The sequence below is a fragment of the Cinclus cinclus genome, chromosome 9, assembly GCF_963662255.1.
Source record: "Cinclus cinclus chromosome 9, bCinCin1.1, whole genome shotgun sequence".
Lineage (NCBI taxonomy): Eukaryota > Metazoa > Chordata > Aves > Passeriformes > Cinclidae > Cinclus > Cinclus cinclus.
In genome coordinates this window covers 3617374-3641643 of record NC_085054.1, presented here as the reverse complement: position 1 = coordinate 3641643, position 24270 = coordinate 3617374, and the positions used below count along the sequence as shown (strand labels likewise).

The following is a 24270-nucleotide window of genomic DNA, read 5'->3' as shown; positions in this document are numbered from 1 at the left end:
AGCACTAACTGTAAACTTTTTCTCTTAAATAAACAGAGGTAAGTTGTGTGAATAGCCCTGTTTCTTTTTGTTCCAGAATTATGCCCAGCCTATGTCATTTCCCTGCCTTTGCAGACCCCTATGATCCTTCTGTCAGTAGCTGGGTAGAAGTCCTCACCAACTGTGCACCAACTGTCCAGCCACCAGAGCAAACAGAAAAGATAAGGCATGGGCTATGCTCTAAACTCAAGTGGATAAGAATGCTAATTTAGATTTCTCTTTCCTATCTCCTTTGACAATAGTCAAAGTTGCAGAGAGCCTCCTTGCTATCTATTACCAAGTTTGGCTGAAAAATTCTGTACTTGACTAGTTAGGTGGGAAACAGACTAGAAAAAGGACAGAGAGCAGCACATGTACTTCTTCTTGATGAAGTCTGGACAGTTTTTGAACAGAAACAAGAATCTACTGTACATACTAATTGAAGGATGTAGAGCTGTCAAAAAAAACAAAACCAAAGAACATGCCAGAGCTCCCAAAGTAATGCTACAACATTTAAGGAAAAAAAATATCTAAAGCTTTTGAACCTTTATAAATTCTGAAGTGATAACTGACTTGTTGCACAGCTGCAGTTACTCCTCTCTGTTTGTACAACATGGGAGCAGGGATGGGAGGAGATGAAAAAAAAGGTTTTTATCTTAGGAGCCTGAGAAAAAAATGTTTTCCTGAATACAGGATTCAGCTACATCCTTTCTTCCTAAACATTTTGGCATATGTCACACACATTTTTCTTTTGCTATGTGCCAATAAACCCCTGTTCCTCCTAAAGAAGTAACATTCCACAAGGACAGCAGGAAGGTTTCGTGCCGTACTTGGTTCTGTGAACTGCCACATTAAAACTGGACTGCAGTCTCCCCACTAACATGCATAGCAATATCTGAATAAGATGAACAGTTACCCTTTTCTGTACCACCACGAGAACTGGCCCTGTCCCTGTTGGTAACTGGAGATGGCAAGCTGAGTAAAACCACATCCAACACTTAAGACTTAGCTTGCATGAGGACACTGTGATATACCAGGATAACCAGGAAGAGTCTTCTTCCTGGGCAAAAGGAAAACAATTTTTTTTAAAGTTACTGAAAAATTTTAAGCATGGGGAAAAAAAAATGGAGTTTTATAAAATTAAGACTTCTACAGCAGCACCCCCATGCACTCAACTCAGTATTATTCCACACTGAAAAGTGTAGCTTTTCCTCATGCAAATTTAACTCCTTTTAAAAAAAAATAATACAGTTGGAAATTATGGCTTTATGATACTGTTCCCATTTTCACAATTCCTGGAAGAATTACACTGAACTTCAGTAGCCAGTTGAAAAGGAAGTTATCCTTCTTCCAAATTTACATTAACCAGCCTAATACAGAGGAGAGAGTCACTGTTCTGAAGTTATTCTAAAGCATAAAAAAAACAAAACCCAACCACCCAGCTAAAAAAATACCACACACAACCCCTTCCCCCACTTTGCTATATACAGATCAGTGCACAGAGAAACTATTTAGGTTTTTTTTTCTGTATTTGAACTGGTATAAAGGCCTTCAGTCTCCCTGCTAATTTTTAAAGCAGTTCAGTATGAGGAAGCTTTGTGAAGCCTGCTTTTTTTTTCCACAACATCAAAATTATCAGTATTTCCTCCAAGAGTAGCTCAACTGAAACTAAATGAAGAAACATACAAGTATCCAGAGCGAGATAGGTCTGAACATTGGCATAAACCAGGTGTGAGGGACAACTTGCTTTAAAAGTACATTACAAAAATAGCATGCTCACATTCTGACTGGAGTTTAATATTAACATACCCAGGTACTCTGGAAGGAAATTACAATCTAGTATTTTTGCCATGTAAACCCCTTCCTACAAAATCAAGGATTTACTGAGTCTGAGTTGCTTACTGAATTATTTTTGTGGAAGAGCATAAGCTACATGAATTACACAGGTAATGGGTGGCTTGGTATTTATAATTTATTTGTATACAATCATCATGTACCCTGCCTCTGGGTACATGAAGTTGAGTGCTGCACATTCCCTCAGACACAACAGTCCTGTAGTATGATGGGCTACTTAAAGCAATGAAAATGTGAATGAAGGAAGAAAAAAAATACAACAGCCTGTCAAAGAGATTTTGAAAAGAATGTATCAGTCACAGTAGTTAACTGCAACAAAAACCTAGAAGAAGGTGGTGGCAGTCTGATTAGCAGATGGATGGCTCTTCTACTGCATGGGCACCTTCAACAACAGCTTTCACACATTTGGCCATTGTCTGGGATGCTCTACTGATGGAATCTGTAAAAAAAAAAAAAATAAAAATCCAAACATGTCAGTGCACAGACACAATACAAAATAAATTTAGTATGAGACATGATACAAAGAGGTTAAATAAAATCACTGAGTTGAAAATACAGTCTGTGCTTTATGTAAATTCCAAATAATTTTACTGAAAAATTTTGTTTCTTCAGAAGACTCAAATCCTATGTATCTTAGCGGAAAGCTTTAAATGAATCTTAAGAACCTTACTGTAAAGCTAAGTAAAATGTTCTGATCTCAGAATGGAAAGAACACACTTGTGTTCTATACATACCTGTCATATAAAAGTCTTTTATTGTGAGCTGAGGTGGAACAAGAGGATCAGCAAGAAGCTGTTGCTTCACTAACTGTGGTAAGAAAGGAAAAGAAAGTCACCTGTATGATAGGAACTTGTTACCAAAGCACTTATTTAGTGAATTCTGCATACAGTGCAGGTCAAAAAAATGCTTCTTGTACATATGAAGATTTAAAAAAAAAACATTATGCCAATCATAACAGCCAGAAATCATGGCAAGATGCTTCAGTTCTGCTTACCTTTGCCAATTCATTTGCCTGGATGAAGTAGTTTGCTTCTTCCACATCATCATATCGAACCAGATTGGGTGATACTTCTTCTAAACGCTTCCGTATTTCATCAAGGTTCTCGTAAGGCAAGGTCAAGCCAGCCAACTAAGAAAGAAATGCCATCAAGTCGAGGGATTTTATTCATAGTGGTTTAGATTACTAATCCATTAACACCCCTAAAGTAAAGTGAGGAAAAGTCTACACTCTTGAAAACACAGGCAGTTAGAATGCACAAACTGAAGCAAAGTCAGTTTTCTGCTGGACCTCTCATACCTACACCGCCAACATTTCCCCATGTTAAAAACCAGGCTGTCCTGTTTGCTATACAAAGGATAAAAAGAAAGGAAGTACTTCTCTTCTTCCATACTTGCATTTTCCTTAGCTTACCACCAAATGAGGTAAAAGTTGATGCAATTATCAATGCATCTTGTTCCCTCTGAGTAGTGGGCATATGTTTGACCTCATCTAATGATACCAGATCCTGGCCTCGGAGTCTATGCTATTTTCATTCTAAAAGGCAAGAAACTGCATGTTCCCACCAGCTTCCTCTAAAGCACTTCATAAAGACCTGCAAAATTTGCAAAGCTTCACTCATTATGCATTTCAACAGCATACACCAGCTACAGTATTAGAGCTATCCTCAAAAGGATATAATATGATTTAACTCCCAGAATTAACATAGGATTCAACACAGAACACTTTAAAACTATGTGTTCTCCTGAAAATCTATCTTTTTTTTTACATTGGAAAATATTTACAAAAAGGAACTTAGCCTCTCAGTATACTTTTATTAGATGCAACTTGTAACAACAACAGTACCTCAGAGACAGCTCTAATAATTTTCCAGTCTTCCCTTGCCATCCCAGGAGGTGTTACTGCTACTCTTGTCTGCTGGGCCCGACCTTCAGTATTCACATATGTGGCTGCCTTCTCTGTATACGCTGCTCCTGGGAGAATAATATCAGCCATGGGAGCTCCCACATCCCCATGATGCCCTAAATGGAAAGAGGGAACACAACCACATGAGACAGAAGTAAGTAAAACTAAAAAGAAATGCTTTACCAAGACAGAATTTCTGTGTTCCCAGAAAAAAAGGATTTTCTAAATTTTGCTTAGCCAATAATCTGAAGCCCATGAGGCTGGCTGCTCTGAGGTCTTACTTGGCTAATGCTCTGGGGAGAATGAACAATACAAGCAGGAGTAAATGGTACTTCAGTCTCTATAGTCATTCAGATTTGGGAGGTTCTTGGAACAAGGATTCTTAGATTAAGATAAGATCATGTTTTGGTATGACAGAACAGCTGGAAACTAATGCTGTTTTGTCTGCCAGGTGTGAAGCTATGTTTCAGAAGACCTGTACTGGTTTATATTCCCTTATTACTCATCAACATTTTCCCATCTTTACCTAAGAAATAGTTAGCCAGTATCTCAGTTATGTGTTAAAAGTTCCCATTTCTGGCAGAAAACAAAGGCTAAAATTTCTCAAAGGGTTTTATGCCACTTTTTACGCTTTTTCTCCAACTATTAAGATAGGAACATTTCTTAATTTATGTCTACTAATTACCTTGATAGATGATAAAACAGTCCTTTGGCAAGTCTTTACGTGTTATACAACCCGAATCTGCTCCCAAGAGATACAGTACTTTGGGAGGATTTTTCCTAATTGCCTCCACTCCTGGTTTGAAACCCAGGTCCAAAGCAGCAACTTGGCTTGCAACCCTGAAGGAACAAATACATCATGACTTTAAGTGATTTCAGTATTCTCCCTCTCCCATCAGAACAGACCTCACTTCTTTTTCTGATTAAATATTTTAAAGGGATGTAAAAGGTTCCTATAGTAAAACATGAAGCTCAAAGGCAGCTGAAATTTTTCACAGAGTTATCAAGTTAGTTTTGCGTTTTGACAACCTGTCACCATTTAAAGTTTTCACAGGGAATCTAACCTATTTAAGATGGGATAGCAAAAATAAAGGCAGACACTGAAAGTCAGGACCTAGTGGCAGGCAGCTCACTGGTGAAGCTTGATGCTCCAGATGACATTTCAGCTATGAATGGAACTCAATCAGGCCTTTAATTTAGGGCACTCACATGGAAGATGAAAGATCAACTCTGGGGCCATCAGCTACTCAAAATCATCAAAGACTTACAACCACTCTTTAATCACTACTCATTTATTCACACATAAGATTACTTTTTAAAAAATGAAATAATAATTCCCTTTTTCTGGAAGTCTTCCTTTTCCAAAGCAACAGTTTTGCATAATCCTCCATAATCAGGTGCCAGTCTTATTTAAAAGAAAAAAGATTCTCTCTATACAGATCTTCCAATGTAACTCATTTTGTCTGACACAGTCAGACACAGAGGTTTCAATACGTTAAGTTGCTTTTTGCACTTAAGGTAGAACGGATGGTGTACCATAAGTATGGAAGTCAATATGAAAGACTGCCAAACCACACTTGTATCATGAGTGTTCTTTAACTCACCAGTATTTTGGTACTGAATATTTCAGTTTCAGCAGCAGAATGTTATATTCAAGTTTCCTTCAGAGGACCAAGCCCTGCTCTAACTATACTATTTTTATATCACTGAAGCTCCTTTTGGCAGAAGAAATTTGTTGAGTCTCCAGAATTGAGAGCCATTACATTCGGAGAAATAATTTTTCCTTTACAGAGATATTCAATTTGACAGTCAGAATTTTAGAAAGGGAGTGGTGAAGGACTGTCCAAAGAGAAGCTTGCCTATTAAAAGGAGTAATATCCTGACAAACTGAATAGCTAAGATCAAAAGCTGTCAAATTAAAATCTTTGAAGCCTTTCGATTAACTATTGAGTTGAGAAGCTGCACAGTAAAAGGAATATTAAAAAGAAAAAAAAAAAGAAACTGTATTATTTAAACTATTGCCATTTCGTTTTTCTTCCTCTAGATTAAATGGAGTCATTTAGCAAGTGACACAGGTCTGCTGTGCATCCTACTGAACACTGTGGTAGACGCTATTAAGCTCTCTTATATTCTACGTCTTAATCAAAACCTTAAATTCTACATTTGAGTATCACACACTAATAACAACTCACAGAGAGCCAGGTCAAGGAACCCATTATTATTAAGAAGTTTTTGCTAGCCTGTATTTCTGGCTTTTATACTCCCTACAGGTTTTAACCCAATAAGCTGCTTGCGTGTATGCAAAGCAATGTGTACAGCACATTGTGGTGACCTGTGTAGCCCAATGTGCAAGCAAGCTGCTCCCAAAAAGGTTTTAAAGCAAACCTGTGTAAGATGTTCATGACTTTCCAATCAGCACCAGCACTGCTCCTGGCCCTGGCATTCTGTGCAATGGTGGAAACTGCAGCATGGATGGCAGCTCCGTCGTCGCGCTGCAGGGCTGCGCTGCCCACCACCACCATTGGCTTTTTGGCATGGTCGAGGACCTGTGCAAGCCAAGAATCAGAAATTCATTCCACAGCTACGAAGACAATTCTTGGTACAGGAAATATAATAAATCCCCAAGTTTCTCCAGAATTCTTCCATGCAAACCAATGGTTTCAAAATGGTCATGGTTTCATTTAGAGATAAAGCCAAGAGAAACTGCTGCAAGCAGGAAACTACACTGTCAGTACAGAACTGTACACTTGATAACCACACGTTTAAGTGGAAACAGCAGCACCTGAAACAGCCTGTTTTATGTCAAGAAATATCCCAGGAGTTTCCTGCACTGCAAAGTTTTACACACCTGAATACATTACACAGTTCATATATGCTTGGTGCACACTAATCATTACCTCATCTCTGCATTTGATTAAAAGCAAATAACCCCATCTATAACATGGACTTTTCTTCAAATCTTTCTCTGGGGAATTCAGATTATTACTCAATACCTGTCGAATTTAACAGTCACACTCTTAAATTCCATGTACCTTGGAGAAAGGGTGTTTGCCAGAAGCGATGTCCTGAAGTATCTGTGGGGACTCTCCTAGATGTTCATACCTGTAGGTCAAATTCACAGGAGAGCCGACAAGGGCCACTTGCAAGTCATTGTGAAGCCAGCTGAAAATACAACAAACATTTTATAAAAATTCAAGAAATACAGAGTTTTACCCAACCGAAGACACTAATTATAACTTCAGCACTATCTTAAAATAGGTTTGCAAAGGAATTTAAATGGCATTCATTATTTTGGTAAGATGAAGTTTAGCTTTATTCTGACTGTTAAGCAAGCCTCTATGTTTTTTAGAAGGATCAGATATATTCCAGAAATAGTACATCAACACACCTTACAAGTTCGAAACTCAATCCTCTCCTCCCCTCAAGCTTCTGCCAATTCAGTTTCAGAAATCCACTTATTTCTTAGATAAACAGTAAAATTTAGCTGGTTAGAAATTTTTTCTTTTTAGCAGCTTCTCATGGCACAGACTTATAAAAATACATGAAAATTATATTCAAACGTCTCACTGCATTTTCTCCTTTCAAAATTTCAATGCCATCACTGTTTAAAACAATGTATTTTCAAAGATTAAGGACAGGATTTTTATAGACTTCATTTGCCTCATACTGACATATCTTATTAAAATTGAATTGGCTACATTCAGAAGTTTGGGAAAGCCACACTACTTGGCAAAGAAAATGTTAAACTGGAATGACTACTTCTGAACTCAGCACATCTGATTTGTTACAATATAAAAAGCTGATGCTGAAAATAAATCTTTAAGCAGTATTCTTTAACAGACTTCTATAAAACAGAAAATCTGAGGTGGCTGTGTAATGTAACGAAGGAATAAATGTCTGAGAAGATGAACTTAATGTAAAATGTCAAAGTGAGAATGAACTAGCTCTATACTACAGGGTACTACCCTTTTTCCCCACATAAATCACCATTCTCTTTACTAAAAGGTGAACTAAATCCAGTGATCCCATCTGAATGAATGCTCTCAAGTTACTGTTTGCAGCTCCAACCGAGCACATTATCAAATCCAGATGGATTCACATGCTTATTCACCACCAAGGAGTACAAACCTCTTTCGAATTCTAGCATTAAAAAGCGGTGCCTCAAAGCGTGGATTGGTGCCAACCAGAAGGAGGACATCTGCCTCCTCCACCCCAGCAATCTTGGTATTCAGCAGGTAGTTAGAACGTAAATCTGTGCTATAACAAAAAGATGTAAGAAAGAGGATGAGAATTCAGTAGAGGGGAGAAATGAAGTGATGGTAAAGACTGTAGATGCTTAAAATACTTTTTCATCTCAGGAAAAGGAAGAAAAAAGAGATTTCTCAATCCAAATTACTAATCATAACTGTACTAAAGTTTTCATAACACAAATAGAAATAGACTAACTTACCCAGTTCACAACAGAGTGTAACTGGCTTTCAGTGACCAACTGTTAAACTGCAGCAGCTGTACATTCAGTACAATATGGGTAAGTGTACAGCCCTTGCTGCAGCAGAGACTGTGAATCGACTCGCAGTCCATAAATACTCTTTATATATGAGTATTGTAAATTCAAAAAAATCCTGCTAATACATCAGCAATTGCTATCCCTGCTAATTTCAGAATATTGCCATGAGATAATCTGCAGACTGGAAAGATTATTAACATACTAATTACAGACAGACATCGCCTGTCCTCTTACCCAGCTCCAGCAGTAGGAAAGATCTCTTCAGTGCAGAGTGTATCACAATTCACTCTATTCAGCAGGTCTTTCAGAGCTATTAGTGCTTCTGCATCCACCAGCCCTCCTACAACTGCTGCTATTGCCTTGCCTTCCACTGCCTGGAGCTGGAGAGAAAGGAAGTATAAACATATACAAAAGAAACCACTGAAATAAATTCTCATTTAGCCCCGGTGTTTGTTATATTAGGGTGTGCCAAAGCCAGCAGTGCAACCACTGGCCTGGAGTAGCACAAACAGATCAGTGGTGTCTGATTCCTGCCAGACAGCAAGTGCAGCTTCTTCAGAACTCACAAAAAGCAAAGAAGAGCTCTCTGTATTCCATGCAAGTCTCTCCCACTTGAGTTATCACTGAGATGTAGCTAATTCTCATTTGGTGTGGTGAGAAAGGAAGGTTGGTGAATGCTTTTATTTTAACGAAGCCACAGTGCAGACAGAATACAAACTCCTGCAACACAAGCTCTAGTAGTAAACTTAACTCAAAGGTATTATCTGAGAAGCAATAGCTTTTGTAATAAATACTGCCACTGTACCATGAGCAAAAACATCCTTGAGGAAAGTTCAATTACAGTTATTCAATTCTACTTCACCCACATAAAATTTTTAATCAAAATCCAGAGCAGTCATGCAGCACTTCATTTGAGCTGCAGAATCAATCACCACACAGAAAAAGCACTGAGGGAAGCACAATTCAGATATAAGTAATACAGACTTAATGTCTTTGATAGCAAAAGTGGTGATAGCATTTAAACTGATAGCACAGTTTAAATAAATTTAAAGATATCTTTACATAGGTCAGAGTATTCGGGAAAATTGCTTCCTCCTAAATTTCTGAAGAAACAGTTTACTTTTCTATTTAAATAAAAGTAATTTCTCTCACAAAGCTCCAAATGAAATCATGATAAGAAGAAGTTCTTTAAAAGGTCCGATCCATGAAACAGGAAATATTAGTCAAAGTAAGACATTTAAGTGCAAATACAATGGATTAGAAGCCAAATGTTCCCCTCTAACCTTAAGGAAAAAAGCCTTTTTAATACAACTAATTTGATAATAATATCTGTAATACATCCAGCTTGGGAAATTAATTTTAGACTACTTATATTGAAAATTGTTCTTACCACACCAGCAACACGAGCTAAAACATCCTCCCATGAGGCATAAACAAATACTCCTTTCTCATTTTTGATCATTGGCTGAGTAAGTCTCTGACGCTTCAGACCATCATAAGCAAACCTGAGTGAACACCAAGAATATTATAAAAAAGCAAAGACATAGATAATTGTGTATAATTCTGTGATTGAGTTTTCTAATTGCAAGCTTTTATACAAGAGAAAACTAAGAAATACGTCCCCTGAAAGTTTAACTTTCCCTTCTCAAAAACTCACAAAGCAATCAGTAATAGAAATGAGTTACTGTGAAAAAAATGTTACAAAAATCAGAACATCAGAAAACTCAGCAGCTTCAATTATAGAATTAAAAAAAAATATGTTACAATTATTCTTCAGTCAAGCTTTACAATACTAACAACTGAATACCAAAGTTGCTGCTACTGTGCACATTTCTGGTTCTGCAAAGTGTGCCCTTTAATGCATGCAATAAACACACGTGGGTACAAGCACATCCACACACCTGGTTTTGTCAGATATCCATTCCTCATTGATATCTTCATGCAGCCTTGGCAAAATTCTCATCACTTCCCCAGTTCTTGTGCTCACTACGATGTTGCTTCCCACTGCATCAAGAACATCAATTGACTCCACCTTCCTGTTTAGAAGAACAAATAAACCACTTGCAGTCTTTCATGTATAAGCAGCAAGTGTCTTATTTTTGGCCTGAATAGAGACAATTGTCTTCCTAGTAACTGGTATAGAGATGTGTTTTGGATTTAGGATGAGAATAGTGTGATAACACAGGGATGTTCTAGTTGTTGCTAAGCAACATTTACACCACATCAAGGGCTTTCCAGCTTCTCGCCCAGTCCCACCAGCAAGGAGGCTGGGGGGACACAGGCAGGACAGCTGATGCCAGTGGACCAAAGGGATGTTCTGCACCACACAGCAGCAAGCTCACCATGTAAATGAGGGGGAAAGCTGCCTGGGGGCTGCTGCTCAGGGAGTGGCTGGGCAATTGCAGTGTGCAGCATTTGCTTTGTACATTCTAATTTTTTTATCATTACTGCAATTTTCTTCTTCTGTCCTATTAAACTGTCTTTATTTCAGCCCACAGATCGTACATTTCCCCCCCAAATTACTCTTCTATTCCCCATGGGGGGCTGAAACGAGCAACTGGCTATGTGGTATTTAGCTGCCTGCTGAGTTAAATCACAACAGTCTTTTAAAGCATCCAGTGTGGAGCATGAAGAGTTGAGGTAACAACAGACCTGACCAGAGCATGGGGAAACAAATTTTTTTTAAGCACTCATTGTATTAGTTTAACAGCTGCTGGTCTCAGAGTTGCTGCACATGTTCTCAGAGCTGTGTTATATAACACCTTGCTGCCTGGATGTGTTCCTTGTTTCCTGTTTATCACCTCTTGAAGGCGGGTTAAGGATGTCATTCTGTCACAGTGTGCCACTGGTTTATGACAGAGGACAAAATTGCTGGTGGAGAGACCGATCCAGTGCTCGCACTCAGCACCGCTGCTGGCTCCGTGCTTCGGGAGCCTCCCAGCGGACACGGTTGGTAATGACAGCCTCCACCTCCCCGGAGAACCCATCGGCGGGGACGCACCTTCCTCCGCCTGCCCCTGCTCCTCCAGACTAACTACAACAGCTCCTGGGGATTTTGAATATCCTTGGGATGGTCAAATCAGCATGTTCCTATGTTCGAGGCCAGGTTGGTTAGAGTCTTGAGCAACCTAATGTAGTGAGAGGCCCATGGCAGGGGTGGTTGTGACTCAATCATCTTCAAGGTCCACTCCAACTCTTAAACGTCCTGTGATTCTGTCTCTTGAATGTGTACCAGGTCTTGTTTAGGGTTAAACAACTACTTAAGAAAATCACACAGAGATCTTCTCTGAGGCTGAACAGCTTAGTTTCACAAGATATTTTAAATAATATCCTCAACCATTAGAGAGTTAATGAATTCGTATTTTCCTTTACACACATCTTTTACTAAGCAATCAGCAAAACCTACAAGTCCAAAACCTTTTAGGGTAAAAATAAGGGCAGAACAGTCTACAAGCTATAACCTTCTTCCTTTTCTTAAAACTTGTGTTAGATTCAGTCTATGGAAAAGCCTATAACAAAAACTGCAGAAAATAAAAATCAGAGAAAACCCTTGGTATCACAGATGGACATATTCTAAGACAAAGTGTACAACAAATAGATAAAGCTGTGTCTTCAGTATGAGTTAAGACACCTACCTTGTCTCCCATGGGCGTGCAGTAAAGGCATATGGCTTGGAGGTAAGAGCACCAACTGGGCAGATGTCAATAATATTTCCTGATAACTCAGACATAAACATTTTCTCAACGTAAGTACCAACTTGCATATCATTTCCTCTTCCGGTCGTTCCCAAGTCATCTACCCCTGCAACCTCACTAGCAAACCTGGAAGGTGCACAAAGAAGGAGAAACACGTCTGGCATGCACAACTGCTACACAGCATTTTTCAGCCCTCATCTCATTTTCTTAAGATAAAACACTAGTTCATACACCTGAAAGAAGAAAACAATTGTTTGGATGCATTAGCCAGCACCATCACATTCAGAACCATCTGTAGAATTTCATTCAGAAACAGCTACAAAAACTAGAAGGAGTTATATCAAAAAACACAGCAGCTCAGCACTCACTGTATTACACAAACGGAGTCCAAAATTAGTCCTAACTAACAAGCTCTGTCTAGAACTAGTTGGGTGCATTGTATTCTTTACCATCTGGCTCAAATTGGCCAGTACAGCATCTCAGGGCTACAGAACAGTATAAATATAGCTACCAGAGGCTATAAAAAGAAAACAGATCTTACTACTGTGGCTGAGGAAGTCATATATCCATTCTGGCACCAACACCATGGGACCAGTTCTGCCCTGCAGAACTCTGATTTCACTTTCATGCATTGGCCATCTTTCTCTATTTCCTGTCTGGTAGCTCCAGGAAACCAGCTATCAGTCGCTAACAGAAATAAAATTTTTAAGTACAATCAGAAAATATTTTTTTTAAAAACTGACTACCCCTCATGGGGTTTCCTTCACTAGTAACAAACTGACACAAATATGCCTGCTTAGTACTCTCCTCAGTGAAAGTGAAGGACTTTACCTGATGCATCGAGTGCACTGTATACACCGAGTCATGATGGTTTTCACTAATGGGCCAATGTTCTTGTCCTCCACAGCACGTTTGCTCTCTCTAAATCTGCTCCTATCACTGCCAAACATCATTGACTGGTCCTACAACAGACAAACAGAATACACACATATCCAGGCTGCTGGAAACCACAATTCCACCTAAGACAAGAGCACTAAACCTAAGTCTATATAATTTAATTGGATGTTGTACCTGTAGATCACATTCTCCACCCTGATCACAGATAGGACAGTCCAATGGGTGATTTGCCAGCAGAAACTCCATTACACCCTCTCTGTTAGGTTCAGAGAATGAAGTTAATGTCAACATCATTTAGCAGACAGTACAGCTAATCAGTCAAAGAAGGCTAAAAGAAAGGTACCTTGCTTTCCTGGACTTCTCAGAGTTTGTCAGTATATTCCAGCCCTTCATAACTGGCATGGCACAAGCAGCAACGGGCTGTAATCACCACAAAAAGCATGCATGAACACAATATATTTCTTCTCAGCATGGGCACAAACCCCCACCTCCCCCCTCAATTCTAACATAGGTTTCTGTTACAAATAAATAGAAATAAAGAGGTCTGCAAGGAAACAAAAAAGGAGCTAACTGATAAAGTCACTAGAAGCCACATTTATTAATAATATTCTATATAAAAAGGTTTAAATTAGTTATTATTTATTTAAAATTAAAAATTCTACAATTCCCAGTCCCAATTCAAGCAGTTACAGCATTAAGAATGTCAGGTTTAACCAAAGTCAAATAAAAGAGCTTCAGCAGACATCCAGAAAACCTCTAGAATTAAAATTAAGAGTATGAATAGTTTATAAGACATTTATTTGCACACAGCCTGTATAAAGTCTTGGAATAAAATTCTTCTCAAGATTACTGCAAGATTAACAGAAACCCCTGCTCTGTAAACAAATCCTTCTTACTTTTTAATCACATCATGATTTCCACCTTTAGAGATAACCCAACATATCCAGAGACACAAAGTTCAAACTATGGAATTGAAGTTGGGGTGAGCTAAAAAAATTTATGTGTGAGTATAAATGCATAATCCAAGACTGAATTCCTAAAGAATGTGCATAGATTTCTTAGTACTTCTGAAGACAGTGTTTGCTCCTGAAATCAACTGTTTCACAACAGATATCAATGCATTAAAATGTAAACTACTAACCAGCTACAATCTTCACTTAGAATAAACCTGCAGGTACTGATCCTACAGCTAAATTCATGTGGTATCTGAAGCTTATTGTTTATGCAGTATCAACTGAAAATGTGTGGCTGAAGCTTGAACTAAAAAGCATAAAATGCATCTAACAGCAAACACAGCTACCAAATGCTCGTGTCCAAGAGCAACATAGTCCATAATAACCTGAGAACTGACTGAGAACTGACTCTTAACTCACAGGCAATCACTGCAGTCCGGTGGGGAGATGAGAAAAAACTGTTTTGAACAGCTGAATGACAACAATTATTTACAAGATTTAAACTAGGTCCAAGCACAGCAAAAAAATCCTACTGTGTTCCGTATTGCATATTCCATACTGCAATTCCTGTGAAACACAAACAATACCTTTGGAGCTTTCTCTATTTCCACAAGACACATCCTACAGTTGCCAGCGACAGAGAGACGATCATGGTAACAAAAACGAGGTATCTGAACTCCAGCCTTTTCACAGGCCTGTAAAAAAATAAGAAACAAAGGAAAACTAAATCTTAGTTAGACTTTTCAGTTCCACCTCAGAAAACTCTATGCAGCTTTTCAAAGAGTAACACTGCCAGTGTTCAAGAATAGAGTGCACTTGACCTTTCATCTTAAGAAGTGACCATAAATAAAAAACTGTGATGAAGCAAAAAAAAAGTCAGGATATCAATTACAAATATAGTTCTTCTAATCTTTGTAAATGATTGACGAAATGAGAACTGACCTCTCTTTCATTCTTTCCTCCAATAATAGAGAAAATTCTCTGCAACAGGGCACTAGCAATACAAATAACTTTTTTAAGAACACATGCACTCTTTACGGAAAAGTACATCAAAATAAAAATTGAAAAACATAGAAAGAGCACTACAAGCATAATGATTTCTGATAATCCAACAACACAGATACTCTGTAAAAAGGTACTCCAGCATAAAACCTCCACAGCTAATGGGATCTATACTACAGCATTGCAGCTAAGCCTGCCAGAAGAAATGTCACTGAATTCAATAAACTTCAACAAAATCTAGTTTTTCTGACAATTTCTACCAAAAAGAACCACATTAGCTAAACTGAAAAACTAGTTTAAAAATACAGCATTTAAGAAAATTTACACTGGGTTCCTGCTGGAGACATTCTAATGCCTAAAATTATGAACTTGTATCAAAAGAACAAAGCCTATATCTTGAAATAAAATGTGTATTTTAATTTTCTAACTCATTATACCACATCTTTATTTAATGGCTTCTTTAAAAAATGTTTTACGTGAAATTTTAGCCTGAAAAGTAACAATGTTAAGTACAGCCTGGGAGGTCCAGGTTCCCCTTCTTCCCACACCAAGGATAAAAGCAGCAAAGGATGAGCACTTTGAATCCTAACAACTAAAAGGAGACAATAATAAGATAAAAAATGTACAGGTTCTGAGAGACTACAAGGTCACGTAGTTCTCAGAGACAGAAGTTCAACCAGAATTTATCAATGTCTGTTATTGCATTGCATAAAGTTTTGCAGCTGGGACTGATGCTGCATGCATATTCTTTCAGGCATCTATGGCATACTTTTCTTTTTCAAACACTTAATTCCCCCAAGGATTTCTGCATCACAGTCAGTTAAAACCCCCCTAAAGAATTGCAAGAAACAAGGCAGGTGGCTTTTTGCTGTATGGAACAGAACACACTGCCAAGAAGTGAGATGGGAAGTCCTAGAAAGTTGAGAATGCCATTCCCCACACCTGCAGCACTGTGGTTCCGGGGTTCACCAACACAGGATGGCCATCCACAAACACCTCTATTTGGTTGCTGGCTGCTGTTGCAGTAGTACGCCCTGAAGGACATGGAAAAAGAAAACAAAAACAACTTTCACTTACGGCTGGATGGAAACCATCAGACCCCTCCCCCACCATACTCCTGATTTTAGTTAGAGAGTGCTGACAGAATCCTAATTCTACCAACAGTGCAAAACAAAATCTGTGTGCATGCAAACCGAGTATGCATATGTGTCCTTCGATAAATGAACTGCACGTATATTTACTGTCAGAGACACAGATATAAACTACAGACACTTACCACATACTCTGGAGGGGTGGGTGACCCCAGCTAAGGTCCTGGGGACAGCAAGCAGTCGAAGCATGGTGCTTTGGTAAGAGAGAAAACAGCACTGTTGTTATCAGTTTAAATGTTTGCTGGCAAGTTTTAAGCAGGCAGAAATAAAAACTTCCACACCAGTTACAAAGGAGCACGTATGCACACCTCTATGTAGTTACGGGAGAGTGAGCTACCCCCCTCAAACACAACCTATACATCACACGTAGGAATGTCACCGAGCGGCCTCTCAGCCTGCGGCGGACCGCCACCCCCGGCCCCGCTCCCTCATGGACCGGACTTCGGCCGGCGCAGCTCGGCGGCGGCGGGCCCGGTGTCGCCGTCCCCGGGGCCGAGGGCACAGCCGGTGACAGCGCTACCCTGCCGCGGGGGTCACCTTGGAGGCGCCGCCGCCCGCCAGGCAGCCCCCGGCCCGCCGCCCGGCCCGTCAAGGACACCAGGAGCGGCGGCGGCGGAGATGCCCGGAGCAGCGGCACCCGCGCCCGCCGAGCCCGCCCGCGGCGGCACCGCCGTTACCTGGCTGCGCTCCGCCTCGGCCTCTATGGCGGCGGCCTCGGGCCTTTCCGCCGCTGCCTTCAGCCTCCTTCGGCAATCTCCGGAGCGTTCTTCGGCAATCTCCGGAGAGGGCAGTCCGCGCTCGGCAACCTCCGGAGTGAATGGATTCGGGTATTTCCGGCAAGCTATCGGAGAGCGATGACACGGGCAATTTCCGCCGCTGGCCTACAGACTTTTCGGCCACCGTCACACGCACTGCCCTTCCCTCGGCAATTTCCGTCCGTTTCCGCCCCTTTCTTCGCCCAACTCCGGCAACTTCCGCTGTGCCTGCGGGGCGGGGTGTGGCGACAGTATAATGTTACAAAATCCCTGTAACGCCGCAAACCTTCTTAGGGCTTATAGTCGGCCCCACTTTTATTACTTCGGCGCTTTCTCACACCTCTGGTGTCCCGTCCGCTGCACGCCCTGCGCTGCAGCAGCCGACCCATGAGGAGCTAGCTCGCCGCTCGCTCTCGCGGAGGAATACAGTTGCGTGCAGTGACGCGGAGGGATACCAGCGGTATATAAGCCCGGCGCAGGCGCGCCGAGATCCTTTCCCGCGGCGGTGGCGGTCGGGGCGGGCGGAGCCGCCATGGGCTTCGGGGACCTGAAGTCCGCCGCGGGCCTCCGCGTCCTCAATGACTTCCTGGCCGACAAGAGCTACATCGAGGGGTGAGAGGCGGCGGGGGAGTGCCGGGGTGGGGGGGGGGAGGCGTGTCGGACCTAGCGGAGACAAGTGGTGGGGACGTGGCTGGGCCCTGAGTCGCCCCGGCAGCTGCACGGGCGGCGCTGCTCGGCGGCCGCCGCTGCTCCACGTGTTCCTGCGTACCCCGAGCAAGGGAACTCATTCGGCTTGTTTTCCGCAGGTACGTCCCTTCGCAGGCTGACATAGCAGTTTTCGAAGCGATCGCTTCCCCGCCGCCTGCAGACTTGTTCCATGCTCTCCGGTGGTACAATCACATTAAGTCGTATGAAAAGCAAAAGGCGAGGTATGATTTAAACTCCGAAGCTGCGATATTTCCCCGAACTAGCCTACAAATCCTTGCGTGCGTTCCAGTTCGAGCAAAATTGGTTTCCAGTGGCACCACGTGGCATTTTGTATTGTTGGAACACAAATAGCTCCAAGAAACAGGGCAGACCTCTTCCATTAGTACAGAGGACAAAATTAATGACTTGCGCTGCTAGAGAACACAGATAGGAAAGAAAATAGTAAGTCTTTTCCTGTTTCCTGGTTTTAAACGTTTATGAAATGTGTTGTATTGTCATTCATGGAGACTAGGCCTTTCTAAAAAGGTGTAGCATAGGTAGTGTCAGTTTTGCTACACTGCGTTCTCTGAGCCCCAGTCCTCTTCGGAGGAAGCTTCCAAAGATGGAAGTCTTCCAGAGTCTCCTGTCCCGTTCCAAAGCTTTTGTAATGCTAAAGGGGACTGAGAGTCTGAAGTGGTTTCACAAAGTACCTGGAAACTGCCTACGATTCCTGTAATCAAAAGCCAGTTTTATGGCTCTGGTAACAGCCTATCATATCAGCAATACAGCTGTGAGCTTGTTCTAAGATAACAGGACTGTATGAGCTGCAAGAGAAGGTAAATTCAGGGAGTTCTGGTCCCTTGTCCTACTGAGAGTGAGGGTTTAGGGTAGTGTTCATTGAAATGTAGGAAAGTAACAGTTAGCTTGCAGTAATGTGTTTTCAGTAACTTACCTTTTTTTTTTCAGTAGCTTACTGGTTAAACCAATGAAAGTATTTCTAGGGAAGTATGAACAAGAAGTTGGTAATTCATTCTAGACAGAATGTAGTGCATATAAAAGATCCCAATAATGAAGCTTTTTCTATCCATGTACTTAAGTTTGACAGGATCACACCAGCTTTGATGAGCTACAGCAAATCCCATATTCAGAGGTTACTCAGCTGGCATGGGGGCTGTCTTTCATGAGGTTCGGATTCCAATTAGCAGAATTGGATTTTTTTATTATTAGAACAAGTTTTTCATTATAAATGCATTTGTGGGTGCATTGATAAACTGGCAGGGATTGTATTGATGTTTGGGTAGGTTCCTAATTATCTGCATTTTTCTCTCAGCTTGCCAGGAGTAAAGAAGGCTTTGGGAAAATATGGCCCTGCTGATGTTGAGGACACAACAGGTGCAGCCACAGATAGCAAAGATGATGATGATATTGACCTTTTTGGATCTGATGATGAGGAGGTACTTGTTATCTTTTTTTTATGTATTATTTTTATTGCTTTTACAAATTACACAGGTTTGCAGATTTTCACCTTGACCTAGTTGAAGTTACTTACATTTGTGACCTTGGTAACAGATCCTACTTGAAATTCTAAATTGTAGGTATCTTTATAGAGTAGAAAGCTTGAAAGGTAAAAACCTAAAAGTTAGGAAATAATGTATTGGAATGGGGTGAACCATCCGACTTTGACTGGTTACGTGATGAGTAAAACAAAAAATCACCATCTTTCGGCTGACAGCTGTGATGATTTGTTTTTATCTGAGTAGATGCCAGTCAGTTTGGTAGTGCTTTGGAGATGTGGAGGTTTGGAGCTTTTCTGTAACTGCAAATTTCTCTTTCAGGAGAGTGAAGAAGCAAAGAAACTGAGGGAAGAACGTCTGGCCCAGTATGAATCAAAGAAGTCCAAAAGTATGTGTGCTGAGAACTTCCTAACTTTTTACACTTGAGTTAATTTTCATGCATTTGAACGGGGGGGGGGCTGGAAGCACTAATTAACTGTAATAATAGATCAGCTTGACTGGAATAAGAGAGGAGTAATTAGTTTCACTTGAATTGCCAGTGAGCTCAGCCTTCCCATATCAAATAGGAATGTTAACATGCTTTTTGTTTTGGTTCATACACTCCTGCTTGTTTTTTTCCAGAAACTGAGTTTTCTACATAAATGGAGATAAGATGAGGATGTTTTTCAACAGTTTAGAGAAACTGGTGCTGTACACAAGTTACTCCACAGCTACTGGCCTGGAACTGCTCAGAACTGTAGCAGTTGCAGTATTCCTTCTGTGGAAAATAAGCTGTTACACAGCATTAGGTTCCTTCTCAGATGTTCTGAAAAGGATTTCCTATGTAACAAACATTGTCAGCTGCTTAAATCTGTGTCTACATAAAGCATCTGCATATGGAACCTTGGGATATATGCAGCTGCTGTACTTCAGAAATGTACATTGATATCAGAGGCCTGTCACAGCAGTGTGAGCGGGTTCTTGTTCATGAAACTGGATAAGTTGCTCTTGTAGAACCTGTTTGCAAGTATGTTCATGACTAAAGGATTCCTACCTTTCCATGTTGATTTTCTTCCCCCAGAACCAGCTGTTGTTGCCAAGTCATCAATTTTGCTTGATGTGAAACCTTGGGATGATGAGACAGACATGGCCAAGCTAGAGGAGTGTGTTCGAAGCATTCAAGCAGATGGCTTGGTCTGGGGATCCTGTAAGTATGGGGAATTTCAGAGCAGTGGGAGAGGGAGTGCAGGCCCTTGGGACAGTATATGAGTAGTTGGACTTGCAGTCACTGTTTGGTGATCTCTGAATCTAGAGATGCAAATGCAGTGGCCTGGTTAAGATTCAAATACAGGTTTTGAAAGCTATAAAACTTAAGCTCTGCTATCCTGCATCTCCCTGTACAATTCCTGATGCAACAAACACTGTTACCCACTCCCATCACTCCTTTGGGGAAGGGGTGGAGGTCCACAGAAAGACACTTTTTCAGTTAATTGTAATGATTGCTGGGTTGTTAAATAGATGGTCCATAATGTGGTCCAAAAGCTGTTTTAATAAATTCCTGGAAGTAGCTTTGGTCAGTTTGTTCTTAGATCTGTATTTTTAAGAGATTCCACCAATAAAGGAGTACTAAATGCTTTTTTTATTTTGCAGCCAAGCTAGTACCTGTTGGCTATGGTATCAAAAAGCTTCAGATCCAGTGTGTTGTTGAAGATGATAAAGTTGGAACAGATATGCTGGAAGAGAGAATAACAGCTTTTGAAGATTATGTACAATCAATGGATGTAGCTGCTTTCAATAAGATTTAAGTCTTGATATATCTAGAATAAATGTTGTTGCAAAAAAATGTGCAGTGTCTGTGTTTGTTTCAGAATCTTTGAGTAATCCAGCTCACAAATGTAAGCTTTTCTTAATGGGTAAAGTACAGTTTGAAACTGAATTTCAAGGTTTCCCTGACACCTCACTGTAGTACCCAGGAGCCTGAGCAGAGCATCATTCCAGACTTAACGTTACCACAGCTTTAAAATATTAAAAAGATCCTCCTGCAGCTGCAGAGGAAAATGTCTGGGATTCCTCTGGGAGAGGAGGGATGGTTTTAAGGGAAAGGAGCAGAGCTCGGTCAAAGTGCAAGTAATGTTTTAGTGGGTAAACAGTAGTATAAATTCCTTTTGTTTAGGAAGGGTGGTGGCTAACCGAATACACCACTGCTTTTGTTGAGAGCTAAAACTCCACTGCGAGAGGGAAACAAAGCCAAGTTCAAAGTGACTTGAGATAAGGCCTGAGACTACCCTCATACCTTCTCGCCTGTTCTAGGATTTGGAATGTTTTTTGTTTTTTTGTTTTTTTTTTTTTTCTTCTGAGGCTTGGAAACTTTTGCGATGAAACGTCGAGTTCAGTGTGTCAATGAATAGAGAGAGCAAGTGATGTTTGAAGCTGGGGAAGCGCCTCCCTGCGGGGTGCGGGCGGTGCCTCTGGAGGGCGATCAGGAATAAATCTCAAAAGCTGTCTACAGCAATGACACAAATGTGGAAGCTGTCAAAGCCGTGAAGCTCCTAAACAAATTCATAATTCTAGGCCTTGCATTGGGCTGGTAGGATTTATTGTGACCATGAAGTGGAATTCTTTTATGTGCTGCGTTGGTCACTTTGAGATGCAGATGCTCAGTGTCAAAGTCTCGGCAGCTTAAGTAATTCTTTGTTTTTTTTTTCACAGAGCATCTGTGTGGTTACCTGGCACAGCACGTCCTCTTTCAACAGACCTTGTTTAAAGGTCTGCCAACTTCAGATTATCTTAAGAGCTTTGTTTATAATTTATCTTAGAAAAAAATCTGCCTGCTAGAGGCTTAAAGCACGGTTAAAGATTTGAAAGTGAGTATTGTTACACGCTCACTTATCACCTCCCATAAACCTAACTTCTGAACAGTTCCCTTTCTGTAGCAATTCTCTAGCTGCTGTTTCTGCTAAAATGATGTAGCTGAGTTTTACCAATTCTGTCATGGTGCTGTTAAAAGCAATAAATTGGCAAATAGCATATCAGAAAAACAAATTATTAAAAATTAAGCCTCAAAAATAGAGACTTTATTATCTTGGCCATCGCTGTTTCTGACCTCCCGCTCAATGTGCTGCTTATCTTGGTACTCTTTTCTTGGCTTTCAAATTAAAGTGCTAAGTGGATAAAATGCTTTGATTTACAATGGTAATTTTGTTAGAATACACCACTGAGTCATTCATGTGACCTACCGGACTGGATTTGTGTGTGTTGTATTTATGCTAAGCATGCACTTACTAGCTCTTTGGTTCTTGAGATTTCTGGTGTGTTGGGTTTTGGCAGGGCTTTTTCGTTTTCCTCATAATAAAAAGAAAGTTGCATAGAAAAAAAAACAAAACAAAAAAAACCTAGAGAGCACAGTGTTTGCAGTGAAAAAATAGGTAGGTATGCAGGCAAGAGTATTCTACTCAATCCACACAAATATGTGTTAGGTGCTTTTGGGTAGTGTTTGGGTATGTGCTGGTATGTTATTGTGTAGTGCTTGTGAAAAATTCATGCTGGAATAAATGAGGCAAGCATCCCGAGTGCCCCCCGTAACAATGATCAGTAGAAAATTCCATCACTTCAATCTGTTCTATATGGGAATACTGGGAAAACAGTTTTTAAAAAAAACTAATCCCCATAAAAACCTTCAGAAACACAAACTGTCCAGGAAGAATATTAGAGTAACTAAAATCTGCCCATTATGGATTGTGTCCATAGCTATTTCTGTAGTGTCTCTTTGCATGATGACACAGATTCCTTTCCTTTATCTGGCCCCTTTTTTCACTGCAGTGAATCGAATGAGTGTTCCACAATCCAAGCAGCATAGAATTGTTAGTATTGTTTTGAAGATTCTTTGGAAACAGAAACATAGAACATTATCAGTTTTGTTTAGATATCTTGCATTAGTCTTGAAGAAATTATTTAGATAATTCTGTAACTGATTTGGAGGTGAACAGTAGCAGTTACATTGCACTGTTGTTAATCCACTTACTGCCATAGATCAAGGCTGATTTTATCCTTATTCACTTCTATCCTCTCTGTCTTCTGGCTGCTTCAGGCCATGCTTTCTGATCCTTTGTGCAAAAGGGACATAGATGCTCCCCCATTTGAAAATCAGCCTCTGTGCTATACATAGGAACATTTGTGTGCACACAGCTAAAGAAAGCTGACATGAACCTTAAAATCCCATAGTAGAAAGGGCCAAGGTTTCATTTCACCTTCCAAAATCTTTGGGAAGGAGGTGTTATAAGAAAAGCCAGTCACCACACACTGCTGCTAAGAAAAGCAAATGAACATGCTCTTTGGAAACAACAAAATTTTATTACCTCACTTGGACTACAGCCAGGAGAGTACATAATTCTTAAAAAGATGTCAGGGAACATGTGAAGAAAAATTGCAAAATGTTTGATTTAGGCACATACAGCAGCACAGTGCCAAAATATTATGATGAGCAACTATGTACCAGGCAGCAAATGACTCAAAGGAAGAATGCTGCTTACCAACTTTCCAGCCCAAAGGGAAATACACTGAAATTCCACTGATCCTGCCTGACTCTCTCACACTCTGAAACCAGAGCCCAAAGAAGTAGTTACAGACCACAGTCAGGCTGTTTTTATTTGTGCAGCTACCAGTATGAGATGTGCTCATGCATACATAAATATTTAATACAAAAGCAAATATATTTACATACAAGGCCTCAATTACAGCATAAATGCTACTAATGTGTTGGCAGGCCATATATACTAGTTAAATTATCTGAAAGACAGTATCCTATATGCCTAGGCCAATAACTAGGAAAAACCAGTTCAAATTTACCTAAAGCTCTATGCTTTTACTTTCAGTGAAGTTTTGTCCCACATTCAACTTTTTAATTAAGTGGTATTGCATCAGAAATTGGTTCACTCCACATAGCACATATATATTTGCATTGGTGCATGTGTGATTCCACAGCAAGCAACAAGTTGGAACAGAATACAGCATAACTGGAACTACTTCATCTTTCTAATGGGAGTGGACTCCATTTCCTGGATGAACTGTCTTGTCTCTTATTTGGAAAAGAAGTCCAAATTTGGCTACAGACTTGTAACAGAATACTGATGAATTCACTCCACCCATTTATTTTTTTAAGCTTGACATTAAGCTAAACAAAATGTTATATTATTTCTTTACCTTTGCTTGAAAGAGTAATAAAAAGCAATCAATAGTTGTAAACCTCTGTAGGAATAAAATTTTAAAGATACAAAAAGAAGTGTGGCACAGAAGCTGTAAGAAATATTTTTCACTAATTCCTTGCACATTTTGAATGAGCCCAATATCTATATGAAA

General features: G+C 40.3%; 2 protein-coding genes and 2 non-coding genes across 5 annotated transcripts; 3 read left to right on the top strand and 1 right to left on the bottom strand.

Annotated features, from left to right (window-relative positions):
* Positions 1-1968: 1968 nt before the first annotated feature.
* Positions 1969-17092, bottom strand: NDUFS1 (NADH:ubiquinone oxidoreductase core subunit S1). 2 transcript variants are annotated; one of them, XM_062498616.1, is made up of 19 exons: positions 16658-17092; positions 16106-16173; positions 15772-15863; positions 14415-14522; positions 13218-13294; positions 13049-13130; positions 12809-12939; positions 11918-12103; positions 10184-10318; positions 9673-9787; positions 8517-8662; positions 7904-8032; positions 6808-6937; positions 6161-6321; positions 4461-4615; positions 3716-3891; positions 2867-3001; positions 2607-2679; positions 1969-2311 (listed from the first exon to the last, which is right to left on the bottom strand). In XM_062498616.1, exons 2-19 carry the CDS (start codon positions 16167-16169, stop codon positions 2220-2222), a joined length of 2187 nt encoding a protein of 728 aa, XP_062354600.1. In that variant the 5' UTR covers positions 16170-16173; positions 16658-17092; the 3' UTR covers positions 1969-2219. The 2 variants fall into 2 exon arrangements, with proteins under 2 accessions (XP_062354600.1, XP_062354601.1); XM_062498617.1 differs by lacking the exon at positions 16658-17092 and adding an exon at positions 16289-16309.
* Positions 17093-17196: 104 nt separating this feature from the next.
* On the top strand, positions 17197-20758 carry EEF1B2 (eukaryotic translation elongation factor 1 beta 2). The gene is made up of 6 exons (XM_062498618.1): positions 17197-17347; positions 17542-17664; positions 18753-18876; positions 19258-19324; positions 19997-20122; positions 20566-20758. The coding sequence occupies exons 1-6, from the start codon at positions 17268-17270 to the stop codon at positions 20718-20720; spliced, it is 675 nt and encodes a 224-aa protein (XP_062354602.1). The 5' UTR covers positions 17197-17267; the 3' UTR covers positions 20721-20758.
* On the top strand, positions 19106-19185 carry LOC134047509 (small nucleolar RNA SNORD51). Its single transcript, XR_009933450.1, has one exon. It is a non-coding gene; the product is annotated as a small nucleolar RNA SNORD51 (small nucleolar RNA).
* LOC134047512 (small nucleolar RNA SNORA41) lies at positions 19639-19772 on the top strand. The gene has a single exon (XR_009933453.1). It is a non-coding gene; the product is annotated as a small nucleolar RNA SNORA41 (small nucleolar RNA).
* Positions 20759-24270: the final 3512 nt, after the last annotated feature.

Excerpts from the sequence above, each read along its gene's own strand:
- NDUFS1 (XM_062498616.1), bottom strand. The coding sequence starts at position 16,169 with ATGCTTCGACTGCTTGCTGTCCCCAGGACCTTAGCTGGGGTCACCCAC. Across the intron at positions 13,295-14,414 it reads AAATAGAGAAAGCTCCAAAG|CCCGTTGCTGCTTGTGCCAT; the intron begins GTATTGTTTGTG and ends TGGTGATTACAG. Across the intron at positions 10,319-11,917 it reads GCACGCCCATGGGAGACAAG|GAAGGTGGAGTCAATTGATG; the intron begins GTAGGTGTCTTA and ends TCTTCTAAACAG.
- EEF1B2 (XM_062498618.1), top strand. The coding sequence starts at position 17,268 with ATGGGCTTCGGGGACCTGAAGTCCGCCGCGGGCCTCCGCGTCCTCAAT. Across the intron at positions 19,325-19,996 it reads TGAATCAAAGAAGTCCAAAA|AACCAGCTGTTGTTGCCAAG; the intron begins GTATGTGTGCTG and ends TTCTTCCCCCAG. Across the intron at positions 20,123-20,565 it reads TGGCTTGGTCTGGGGATCCT|CCAAGCTAGTACCTGTTGGC; the intron begins GTAAGTATGGGG and ends TTTATTTTGCAG.